General features: G+C 43.4%; 1 protein-coding gene across 3 annotated transcripts in view; it reads left to right on the top strand.

Moving 5' to 3' along the window:
• EML1 (EMAP like 1) overlaps positions 1–13,108 on the top strand; it is a 168,739-nt gene that overhangs the window by 125,938 nt on the left and 29,693 nt on the right. For 2 of the 3 annotated variants that reach the window (XM_045560982.1, XM_045560976.1), the window contains exons 5-6: positions 9,114–9,142; positions 12,508–12,637. In XM_045560982.1, the coding sequence (XP_045416938.1) occupies positions 9,114–9,142; positions 12,508–12,637 (159 nt within the window). Of the gene's footprint in view, positions 1–9,113; positions 9,143–10,038; positions 10,096–12,507; positions 12,638–13,108 lie in introns of all 3 variants that reach the window. The other variant, XM_045560988.1, reaches the window with a different exon arrangement.

Genomic DNA, 13,108 nt, shown 5'->3' with positions numbered 1-13,108 from the left:
AACAGCTTTTAATCTTTGCACTGACAAAACTTCCATAAAAAACAAAAGCAATATATGGCATTGCAATATTTTCATTTATGTATTATTGATGGTAAATGAATATTCATAATTATATAGTTATTCATGTCATCATGAAGTACTTATTAAATTTAAATAGAGAATCATCAATTAACATTCTCATGGAAGACTTGTAAAATGTAGCCAGTATATTAATCTGATAGGGAAATTTTTTAAATTAAAGAAGTATTTTATAGTGATAAAAAATGGCTACTTATTTAGAAGCACAGTTTATGTTAGATGTTGCTAGATTGATAAAGTGTTTCAATTATCAAACTACTTCCCCCTTAATTCTGAGGGGAATGAGATGTGTCAACTTTGTAAGCAAGACACTGTTTCCATCTAAAAGTTGTCATAATGAGCTGATTTTGTTAGAGTAGGACACGTTTCAGCCATCTGTTGGAAACTTTGTTGTAACATATGTATAAACTGCCCATCTTTGGAGTCAACAAATATGAAAAAAGAAAACTTCAAGTTAACGAAGATACTCACAAGTGAGACGGGTTCCCTCAGGCATGGTGCCCGTCTATGTGGCGTGAGCTGAGCACCAGCGTGCCGTGGCCCTGTGGTTTCCTCGAGACGTGAGAGCCAGGGGGCCAGGCGCCCAGAGCCCTCCTTTCTGAAGCTCTGGCGTTCGGTGAAACGGTCTTTTGACTATTTCACCTTAAGGTGCTCAAGGCTCAAAGTTGCTTTTCCTCTAGTTTGTCTAATGTATTGTAAAGTGGTGTGATCTAAATCTTGCTCTGTAGCCTGGGGTTCAAGGCCCTTCATCCACTGGCTCCCCATCCTCTCCTGTGCCCTGACCCCCAGACCTCCCCAACACATCACACTTTTCCCCAGCAAGATTTTTTCTTTTCTGAGGTAATTTATTTATTACACAAGTAACGTGTCTTAGGAAACCCACAAAATGGCACATTTTGCTGTATGGGCACATCTTGTGTCAGTAAATATACTCTTATGACATTATTTTAGATGTCATGTCTAAAATAAGCCAAAGGTATTTTTTTAGTTGGACGTTTAGGTACCAATAGGTGTTTCTAATGTTTCCAATCCTGTCAGACCAGGCCAACAACTAGAACAGTGCTCAGCACAGAGGGGATACTCAAACGTCTGTTGAAGGAATCTTACTACCCAGTCAGTATAACAAAAGAAGATTAAAATGATAGGGCTTTATCGCCACAACCAAGTTTTAATCCCAGCTCTGCCACTATTTGTTGTGTGATTGTCAACTTTCTTAATCTCTTTGGGGTTTTCCTCAGTGACTGAAAAAACAGTACCTGTCTTACAGGGTTGGAGCAGGGATCGTGTGAGATCATGTAGAGTCCCAGGTGCGGAGTGTGCCTACACCTGGCGCTCCCTGAGGGGCAGCTACGAGCATTATCATCCCTACCCCAAAGTATCGGAATTGCTGTCTGCACACCTTCGTTCATCCCACTCCCCAAATTTCAAGTGCCTTTAATCTTGGGGACATTTTGAAATTCCCCAAGTCCTGTTTCTGCCTTTACCCCAGCCTGAAAAGGGAGGAATCAGAAATTCTGAAAGTTTCTTTGGTCCCCTTGCCCATTCAGTTCCACAGGCCTGAGTAACTCGTTGAGCACCAACTGTGTTCAGAACGTGTTAATAGGTGGAAGGCGTGGTGGGGAGTAGGAAGGAGAAGCACAGAAAGATTCGTTCTCTCCACAAATGTTAATGACACAATAACTGAAGGGTCAGTTTCCTCGGTTTTCAAAGCTCTCAACACAAACCAGGGAGAAAAAGATAACACAACAGAAAAACTGGTAAAGGATCTGAACAGGAAAGTCACTGAGAAGGAAATACAATTAGCCAATTAACCAATGAAAAGGTGATCAAGCTCAGTCTTCAGTAAAGAAATGCCAGTCTAAAGTGAGAAGACAGCATATTTAGAAAAATCTTTTTATTTTATTGTAAAATAAAGCAAAGTTACAGAAAACCACACAAACAAATGCATAGCCTAATGGATTATTCTAATGCATACACCTTCTAGAACTTATTAAGAGGGTGGGGGGCGTTTTCTTCTCCCAAATGACATTTGTATGTATGTGGAGTTTGGGGGGAGGCGGGAGGGAGGAGGGCAAATGTGTTTGGACGAACTCTAGCTCACCCTTCAGGACTCAGTTAGGGTGTTCCTGTCTCCGGGAAGCTTCCCAGGCCCCTAGTCTGAGCCAGGTGCTTTACAGATTGTGTTACCTTTACCTGCAGCTCCTGCTCCCTCCTCCCACACCCAGGCACCCCCTGCCCTCCCTTAAGCTTTGAGGGGCAGACGGAGGCAGAGCTGTGTCACTTCTGTGTGTCTTAGTCCTTTGCATGATGCCTGGCACACAGTGGCTGCTCAATAGATATTTGTTGAATGAATGAAAGGATACTGTGTACAGTCAGGTGTTCCCTGACATCAGGGATACGTTGTGAGAAGTGCCTCATTCAGTGATGATGTTGTTGTGTGAGCGTCATAGGGTGGACTTCGCCAGGCTAGACCGTGCAGCCGTCTGCACACCTGGCTGGATGTGGTGCGGCCTGTTGCTCCTGGGCCACAGGCCCGTGCATGCGGTTCCTGTGCTGAATCCCGTGGGGGGCTGTGACGCAGTGGGGAAGTATTCGTGTGTCTGAGCACATCTAAACATAGAGAAGGTACAGAGTACGGCATTACAATCTTATAAGGGACCACCATCAGGTATGCGGTCTGTCTTGACTGAAAGGTCGTTATGCAGTGCAGGACTCTATTTCATTTAAAAACATAGCTGTTTAAGAACTGTGTATTTTTTTTTTATTTCAGCATATTATGGGGGTACAAATGTTTAGGTTATATATATTGCCCTTGCCCCCCCCCGAGTCAGAGCTTTAAGTGTGTCCATCCCCCAGACGGCGCGCATCGCACTCATTATGTGTGTATACACCCATCCCCTCCTCCCCCCTCCCGTCTGCCCGACACCCGATGAATGTTAGTCCTATATGTGCACTTAGGTGTTGATCAGTTAAAACCAATTTGATGGTGTTTGTTTTTCCATTCTTGTGATACTTCACTTAATAGAATGGGTTCCAGCTCTATCCAGGATAATACAAGAGATGCTAGATCGTCATTGTTTCTTGCAGCTGAATAGTACTCCATGGTATACGTATACCACATTTTATTAATCCACCCATGTATTGATGGGCACTTGGGTTGTTTCCACATCTTTGCAATAGTGAATTGTGCTGCTATAAACATTCAAGTGCAGATGTCTTTATTATAGAATGTGTTTTGTTCTTTTGGTTAGATGTCCAGTGATGGGATTGCTGGATCAAATGGTAGGTCTACCTGTATCACTTTGAGGTATCTCCATATTGCTTTCTACAGAGGTTGCACTAGTTTGCAGTCCCACCAGCAGTGTATGAGTGTTCCTGTCTCTCCACATCTATGCCAACATTTGTTGTTTTGGGACTTTTTGATAAAGGCCATTCTCACTGGTGATAAGTGATATATCATTGTGGTTTTGATTTACATTTCCTTGATGGTTAGAGATGTTGAGCATTTTTTCATATTTGGTGGCCATTCTGTCTTCTTTTGAAAAGTTTCTGTTCATGTCCTTCGCCCACTTTTTGATAGGGTTGTTTGATTTTTTTCTTGCTGGTTTTCCTGAGTTCTGAATAGATTCTAGTTATCAGCCCTTTATAGGATGTGTAGCATATGAATATTTTCTCCCATTCTGTAGGTTGTCTGTTTGCTCTCATGATAGTTTCTTTGGCTGTGCAGAAGCTTTTTAATTTGATCAGGTCCTATTTATTTATTTTTGTTGTTGCTGTGATTGCCTTTGGGGCCTTCTTCATAAATTCTTTGCCTAGGAAATACTTTTCCAATGTTTTCCTCTAGAATTCTTATAGTTTCATGCCTTAGGTTTAAGTCTGTTATCCACCGTGAGTTGATTTTTGTGAGAGGTGAAAGGTGTGGATCCTGTTTCTGTCTTCCACACGTGGCTGTCCAGTTTTCCCAGCATCATTTATTGAAGAACTAAGTAAACAGCACCACCTATGGGTAGGCAAATTTAACACCACATTTTAGATTTCAGAACATTTTGTGTTGGAAATCAGGTGATTTAAATTAAGCATCTTTTTACTGAGAAAATTGTTTTACTCTTCAAAGCATGGGGTCGTTTATAGTTTAATAAATTTTAAAATAAGTGCTAATATTCTTTATGTTGTTTTAGTTTTGAGACTATTAAGTGAGGAGTCCAGAAATACACATGGGTTCTTGTCAGTGAAAGTAGGAGAAATAAGGAAGTAAAATAATCAATAACCATGTGTTGAGCACTTTGTTACACGTTTTATTGACTCCCACGACACCCTGCACCTCACAGCCATGTCCCCGCTTTGTAGATGAAGGAGGCGAGGCCCGTGGAGGGCAGCTCCTTGCCCGAGCCCGAGAGCACGGCCTGCCCACGCCACGCCCGGCTCTGCGCTGCCGCGTTAAGCCGGAAGTGTTCACTGGAGATGTCTATGAAGCAGTAGTTTTTGTCCCCAATAAAGTCTCCAGAGACTTAGAAACATTTTTAATAGAGGGTTCCTAAGTGACCCTATTTCTAGTGAAAAGCTGCCTAAGGGCAATTTTTATACAGAATCATTATTTCCATTGTAGAATATTTCGACTTCCAGAAGGGACTTTATTTTATCACATGAAATCATTTTCAAAGGAAGTCATGTTTTGCTCAGAGCCATAGTTTTTATGATGTGAATAAGTTACAGGGAAATAACGCGTTTAACTTTGGAGTAGACTCCTCCGGATGAAGCCTTCTTAATCACTTCCGTAAGCAAGTATCTCTGCTCAAGGAGCATTTGGCCCCTGTCGGTTCTGCTCCAGTCCTAGTCTCCCAGGGCTCTGTTACACACTCCCCTGTGTGTCCAAGACCTGCAGCATTCAGGACCCGGCCCCGAGCCCCCTTTCAGGAACGCAGGGTAAGTCGGTTAACCTAGATGCGAGTGCTAAGGGCAGCACCCCCACAGAGGAGAAGCACGGTGACTGTCTGTCAAGTCACGGTCTGAACAGGTTCTTATGGAGCTCTTTTCCATGAAAACACCAGTTCACAGTGTGACAAATATGAGTTTTATCAAATTAATAAAAAAACCACTATTAGACAGTGTCTGCATCCAAAGTCCACAGCGAACACTTTCAGGAATTTCAAAGTGTATATTAGACTTAGTTGGTCGTAGCTGCCTCATTGGTGGTGAGTGTGCTGCTCTGTATTGGTGTGAGCCTTACAACTCAGGGTGGGAGTTTGTCCTTGGGCCAAATATCCAGTCCTCTGCCATCGCCACTTGCAGCTATTGGTCTGGCCTGGTGAAGGCCCAAGTGCACCTTGCATCCTTCACAAGTGCCCAGGACTGCTTATGTCTTCTAAAAGTCCTTGGGATCATCTGCTGAACCAACCAGCTCAAGGGAGCATATGGCTAAGCTCCCTCAGCAAATCTCCATCCTGCCAAGACACACAGTAAAAACTGCATCGGATTGTGGTACTGTGCATCCTGGAGATACTGGCCACACCTGTTGCCGGAACAGCCAAGCAGTGAGAGTTTGTTCACCAGAGGGAAAATCCTTTCTCTCCTCTGGGCTCACTTCTGTTGTGGGTGTCAGATCTTTATCAACCCTGTCCTGGGTGAGGAATGAATGCAGTCTCATTCTGGACCTGGCATTTATTCACCCTTCCTACAACAGGACTGGGCATTCTTCCCCGCAAGGAGCCACACCCTACCTGCCAAGAGTGTTAAGTCACCCACTTAATGTCTTCCACTTAGCTCACATTGAGGAATGGGTGACCAGAAACACACTGCATAACACCTTGAGAAGTGGTCACCACAGCCCACGTATGTTTCAAACAGTGCTGGCTTTGAAGGGCCTGCTCTCAGCTCTAGTGACTGTGAGTTCTGGAAGGACAAATGTTCAGTGTGTGGCTCCAGTTAACTGTGACAAGAGGCCGCAGTGTCTTTCACTTTGGACCATTGTTGTCACTATATATTCTTTAGGTCTGCCTTTCTGTCGGTAGTTCAGAAGTGTCACTGTCATCGTGAGCGTTTGTGTCTGTCAGGCTTGCGTGCATGAGTGAGGTTACCTCTTCCCAGGTACTCCGCTTGCCTTTTAGGGAAGATGGTGGTGCCTTGGCAGGGATGATGGGTTCTAAAGTAAATATACTATGTTTTTTCAATAAAAATTGAACTTCCCAAGCTAATGAAACATAACAACAATATATTTTCTAAATACAACATACCAAAAAGTGATACATAGTCTAAAGCATGATTTAAAGAAATACAAGCATTTTAGCACCACCTGGTACTTGTCTTGGTGATCTTCAGTTGTGAACACTCTTACTTTTTTCCAATCTTTTAACAGAAATCTTTCATTCTTCCTCTTGTAGTACTTCAGCATCGAGAGTCGGTGAGCTTCTCTGTATTTGGAGTTCACATTCTCCTATGGATCTTCCTTTCTAAGAGGAACATAGTCCATACTTGCTTTGTTCTATCTCTAGGAAAAGTTCTGGATTGCTTCTTTGTTCATAGCTTTTGCATCTTTCTACTTTCATGATCAAAGTCATGAAAAAAATATCTTTCGATTGCCTACCTGGCTTCCCTTTGATTCTGTTTCTGTGATTCGGAGATGTGCCCTGGGGTGTATGTTTCAGCTTCCCTCCTCCTGGCCTCACCCTGCCTGTGAACCTAATAGTGTGTATAAAATTTGGAGTCAAGACTTCTGCTTCTGCTTAGCACACAGAAAAGCACAAGAATGTCACTCCCACCCTAACAATGAGAACAAGCCAGGTAATCTCCCAAATCGTAGCTATTTTAAACCCACCTTAGAGCTGAGGTCACAAAGTAGTATGATGAACTAAAATCCAAAAAGTATCAAGCCCCTCTTAGGAGGGACAGGCCCCGTGCCTGCTTTCATCTTGGCAGAGCAGCAAGAAGAGAAAGCAGCCCTCGTAGATGGAGTGAGAAGAAAACAGCTGAAACTTTATAGGATTGTTAAAGGCTCGGTGTGGACTGGCAGGAGAGTTTGGAATCCTTGGGGGCTCCACACACAAGGGGAACCTTCCCTTTCGCAAACACACACCCCTTTTGCACAGATGCCCTGTGAGCACTCGTGGCAGACGGGAGGGAGCAGGACGGGCTTCTGAGAGAGACCCTTTCCGAGGCAGAGGCAGGCCAGGCCTGCTCTGATCTGAGGGCAGGGCAGGAAAACCAAATTTCCATACTTCTAGGCCTTGCCCTCCACTCCCCAAGGAGGGAAGGGGAAAGCGAAGTCTGAGGACTGGACAACCGAGAGACACACATCTGCACGCCAGGCCTCGCACCAGGCCCTGGGTAGCCCTGTCTCTGGTTCTAGGCAAGGGGAAGATGGCAGTGAATGAAACAGAGACCCCTGCCCTCGCGGAGCTTACCTCCTAGTGGGAGAAACAAAATGACATGAGTGCTGTAGAGAAAAGTGAAGCATGAGGGACAGGGTGTGGCAGAGGCCTGAGGAGGTTGCTGAGTCAGCAGGGAACAGGTTCTAGCAGCAGCTGTAGGGATGACAGTCCGGGGGGTGCCTGAGCAAACACCTGACACAGGGGCCTGCCTGGCAGGTTCAGGGAACAGCAGGGAACACAGTGAAGGGAGATGAGGTCAGAAAAATAAAGAAGTCTCATGGAGATTGTACAGGTCCAAGCTAAGAGCTAGGCTTTTAGGTTAAAAGGTGGTGCCATGCTTGTATAGTACTATTCCAATTACTCTAGTTTGGAATTTGGAAAAGGAAGCCTGTAGCAGATTTATCTACAAAACACACGTGTGAACAGTGTAAAGCACTTTTAAAGCATCAGCAAAGCGGTAGCCCCCACTACCTCACCCTGTGTACTACATGAAATTATCAGGAAATCAAGGATATTAATACATAATGATATTAATATTTATTATCTTATAGGATTTATGGTAATCTTTATTCATGGTATTTTTCGTTGTATTTCAAAATAAAAATTAGGAGTAATATTAGGAATAGATCTACTCAGGTTTTTTTTTTTTTAAATATGCACAACAAAAAATGCATGTGTGCTTCTAGCAACATGTAAGGAGTGAGGATGAAACCGGCACACCTCATGGCTCTCACCTGTGCCTTGCATCTTGCTCCATGTCTTAAAGCAGGAGGAAGTCTGGGAATCTGGATGGTGTGTGGAAAACAGCATGAACTTTGGTGTCTCCCAGACTCTGGCTCACTTGCCGTTCACACTCCCTGGGTTCCCTGAACATCCCTGTCCCAGTGTGGAATGGAGATGGCGCCGTCTCAGCACAGGTGGTCGTCTCGGGAGGAATGCCCCTGACGGGAAGCAGTGGGCCTGCAGCCATGGCCCACCTTCTCCTTCTGCACCTGGGGACCCCTCGTGGAAGCTTTCCTTGTGGGACACTTGCACCTAGGGGTGACCTCTGCCCATTTGCGGCACTGTCCTTGAACCCTTTGTGGGTTTGGTTTCCCAGGTGTGGTGGTCTCAGCCTGTTGGTGCTGGGCACCCAGGGTGTCTGGAGTCAGCAGTGGTGTCCCCACGGCTCCCGTGAGGTGGCTGAGCTGGGGACACCACACCCCGTATCCGTCCCTTCTGCCTGCCCCTCTGTCCCTCCCCCTTGTCTTCCTCGGAGCAGTCGCCCACCTAGGAGGTGAGCTCTCAAGTCCTCACCCAAAAGATCTTTGGTCAGGAATTTGATAGTTTTAAATAAGTTCTTTAAATAATCTGTCAAAAAAGCGTGGAGAAGAAAAACAACCCTTTTCACACATTTAGACAAGGCCATTCCCATCTTGATTAACCAAAATTTTTCCTCCGAAACACTTGCTCTTCCATGAAAAGCACAACTCTGGCGATTAAGTTAGGGTTATAAACTGTTGCACCTAGCTTTGGACATTTTTATTTATACATATTCCTTTTGTGGGAAAATTGGTTTGTTTTTCCTGTTAACGTGGCAAACTACTGCAGCAAATGGCTGTGAAGCCTTAAGTGAATGAGATCAAACACCCAAGGTGCCCTTTAAAAACTGTTTTTGCTTTATTTTCACAGCAAACCCAAGGAGCCCGTATTCAGTGCAGGTAAGTCTGATTTAATTTTCATCTGGGTCCCCCTCACTCACTTCCTCAGAACTTGGGGGATGGATAAGAAGCAGCTATTTTGGGGGCACTGGTGTTTGTGCAGACCAGATGGAGAGCTGTCAGCTAGGTCCTGGGTACCAACGGCTCCGATAATGACAGCAAGACCGCCTGTTACACAGTCATAGAGACCAAACCCTTCACTTACCCCTGCTAAAACCGATTTAAGACAGGACAGTAAGGGAGAGAGTGGAATGCCACCACCTATGCGGTAATGGAATTTCTAGATTAAAAGACTTCTGTTGCCTTGGCTATTCCTTCCTTACTAACTGTATTCTGTCACCAACATTTGCATTTCTCTTCAAGGGAAAGTTTCTGATGCATCAAGTTATATAACTTTGTTCTAAAAGTAGCTTTCCTTTTTCTGCCTATGATCTCCTAAACCGCAAACTAATAGTTCCTATGTACCTTTCTGTAGATCTTTTCTTAACATATCTTTTAATAAAGTAGATGCTATTTTTTTAGCATCTTAACTTTATTTAAAAATGCATTTAAAATGCAAAACATTGGACAAGTATGTAACTGGTTACATAAATTCATTTAATTTTAATGTTTCTGGTTTTTTTTTCATAAATTCAGAATTAAAACATAAAAGTCAAACTTTTGTATTTATCAGCATGTGCTTTAGTGTTCGTTTCCTTCTCAGGAAGCATGAAATTACTCACTGAAAAGGTAATCGCCTTAAGCGCGCAGGGCCACATGGTGCTCGCACCTGTCAGAGTCCCCGGGCTGTGTGCGGATCTTACTGTGGGGGGCAGGGCAGGTCTCCCTCGAGAGCCCACGCGCTCTGGGAGCAGGCAGGCCAGTCACACTCGCAGTACTCCCGTCTCTTCATCTAGCCCTTCTGTCTCTGTCTCCGAAATCACAAGGGAAACGCCGGGTGACACACTGCAAAGGTAGGCAGCATTTCTGAAACCTCATAGCTCTCTGAGCAAAGCTGTTACCCAGGCTGCAGAAACTTTTTTCATACAGGCAAACAGATACTCTCCTTGTATGAAAATGTTTTTGTGATGCAAACCACTTTGATTTATTCTAAGTTAAAAGCATCCCTGAGCATTTCCTTGGATGGGCTTTAATAAGTGGCTATCATTCGGATCTTCATTGATTATTGGCTGATTGCAGGAATTTTTTTCATCTCTGTAAACCTTAAGAGAGCTATAGGGCTACCCCTGGATGTCCCACCGTTTGACATGGTACCCTGCACTGCTGCTGGCCTCTCCCCACTAGTGCCTTTGGGTTTGGTGGTTGTGTGTGCTGTTATCCTAACATGCCTGGAAAAAACATTGCTTCCCCGGCCGCATTTTTATTTTAGATGTAGCCTGTCTGAATTGCCAGTACAAAACAGTGCCAAGGCTAAATTTAGTGCTTTTTTTGCCTAGTCCAGTAATTTTAAATTGTGCAATAAGTAAGCCTCAATCATAAGGATCCTTACCCAGCACATACTGCGATGTACTCAAGTAGCTTATCTCACACACATGGATTCTGTGCATCCATAGTGGCCTTTTTGTGTGTCATGGACATGGCATTGTATCATCTTTACTCCTTACGTACAATCTGTGACTTTTCTGGAAGGATTGGTTCATCTCTTACAAGGAGAGTTGATGGAATCACCTTTTATTTGATTTCCCACTCCATTGTTCCGGCTGCTCTTTTCAACATCCGTCTTTTGGGTGCTTTTAGATTCTTCAGGTGTTGGAGACACAGTCAGGTGAGCTTAGATTTGGGGAAGAGGTTAAGGAGCAGAAGAGGTTTCAAAAGAGAGCAGCGCGAGCAGAGGCACAGAGGCGCGGCAGGCTGCATTCCCCGCAGGGTGGCCGTGGCCGCTGAGGTCCTGCCAGGGGAGAGCAGAGCAGGGCAGCGAGTCCTGCCGCACCCAAGTACGAGAGCAAGTGAAGGAATCGGCGTGGAGGAAGGACCCCATAGCATCCAGTTTGGGCCGTGATGGGTTTGGCTGCAGTGTGTAAGCTGACCCCAGACTCGATGGGAGAGCCTCCAGGGAGGGGGCCCCAGATGGGCTGGCCCTGGTGCAGCGGGGCAGGTGGGCGCCAGTCTGGTGGAGGATCAGTGGGACAGCGTAACTGGCACACGTATGCATGGATGAATGCCTCTGTGCTTCTCACTTAAAGTCAAACTTAATACGCAGCGTGAAGAGTGTGTCACATGCATGAGTTTAAGACCTGAAGTGCACGCACACAACAACATAAAATGGGGATGCCCTCGTAGTTTTTAAGTAATATTGCATGTGGCATTGTTTGGAAATCCTTAGGAATAAGACTTACAAAACTAATTTGTAAATGTGGTACTTACAGTACTGTAATTATTTTATGACTTTTCCTTACTGGTTTCCTCTCTGTGGATGATTTACTTTTTAAGATGTGTAGAGATATCCTTGGTTCCAACTGCCCAGTTTAAATGCCATTAAGGCCGGTTCCTTTGGTCTGCGGTGAAGCATCAGAATTCAGCGAATTCTGAATCTGAACAGAATTCATCAGGAGCTCACGAGATATTTTCTTTGCTCATATTGTATTCTGAACACTCTAGTCAGAACACCCAAGCTGGGTTTTTTTCTAAGGTCTAGGAGTGCCCATGTCAATATATTATTAATATTTGCTTTTGTCCCTATAATTTATCGAAATATCCAAAGTGACTTCATTATGGAAATGTTTGTTCTGGAAAGTTTTGCTTCCTGATTTCTCTCCCTAATGGGTCTTTTGTTCTTTTGTTTTCCATTTCTAGCTTTTCTCTGACCATTTTCCTTTTTGCACGCATCCTAGCATGCACTGCTACTGATTTTGTGTTCTTTACACTAGAAAGAATTGTCCAATGTAAAAGATACATAAAGATATATTTTTACATTGTAATATAATAAATCAATTTAAATGTTGAAAGATATTTTATAATATTTAATATTGAGATTGTACATACATTGAACTCAATAAAAAATTTAAGTGGATTTCTTGTGTTGTAATTTTTTGGGGTGGTATTTTTTTTCCCCTTCTGATGACAAAATATAAGCACTAAAATCTCCTGGAAAATAATTGTTGGAATCTAATTTTTTTCTGCCTTTTACAATTTCTTATCTATTTCCTGTACTAAGTAAGCCAAATGTCAAAAGCAAACAAGATGCAAACTTTTGTTTCAAAGTGTGTGATTTTATGTATTAGTTATTTTTTCTCTAGGATGTGATTTAGAAATGATGTAAGAGCAAGGTTTTCGCTTTGACATTGAAAGGCTAGAGAGGATATGACATTTGTTTTCAGGTTTGCTGGGCACTGAGGTGTCTTACTGATGCTTTGTTCTTTTTGTAGAAGAAGGCTATGTAAAAATGTTTCTTCGTGGACGCCCTGTTACCATGTACATGCCCAAAGATCAAGTGGATTCTTACAGTTTGGAAGCAAAAGTAGAACTTCCAACCAAGAGGCTCAAGCTGGAATGGGTGTATCCTTTATTCACTGATTAGATCTTATACAAAGTAAATCAGTACTCAAAGCTTAACTATAGAAATTTATAAAACTTAAGTCTTAAGTTTTTAAAAAACAAAATATTTTACTCTCACTTTAAGAAACCTTAATTTGACAAAGTTGGCTACATGTCAAATCCCAGCACAATACCTAGCAAAGGAGCTCCATAGGAGCTGTTGATTATGGGGAAACTGACTTACCCTTCCTGAGTGAAATATATGTGGTTCTTGCTCTAATACATATATATTTTTTCCCTGAAAAGAAAATATTAAAATGTTATTGTGTGAATGATTTGGCCAGGGGCGGGGGACGGTGCTCAGGGGCAAATGAACCACTAGCTTCTGGTCTGAATTTTAATCTTTCCAAAAGAATAAAGCTGGTTAAAAACTTATGAAGAAACAAGCTTAGGCTGGGCATCGTGGCTCATGCCTGTAATCCCAGTACTTTG

This window comes from Lemur catta, chromosome 1 (genome assembly GCF_020740605.2).
Source record: "Lemur catta isolate mLemCat1 chromosome 1, mLemCat1.pri, whole genome shotgun sequence".
In the NCBI taxonomy this organism is placed as follows: domain Eukaryota; kingdom Metazoa; phylum Chordata; class Mammalia; order Primates; family Lemuridae; genus Lemur; species Lemur catta.
This window is presented reverse-complemented; position numbering and strand designations above follow the sequence as displayed.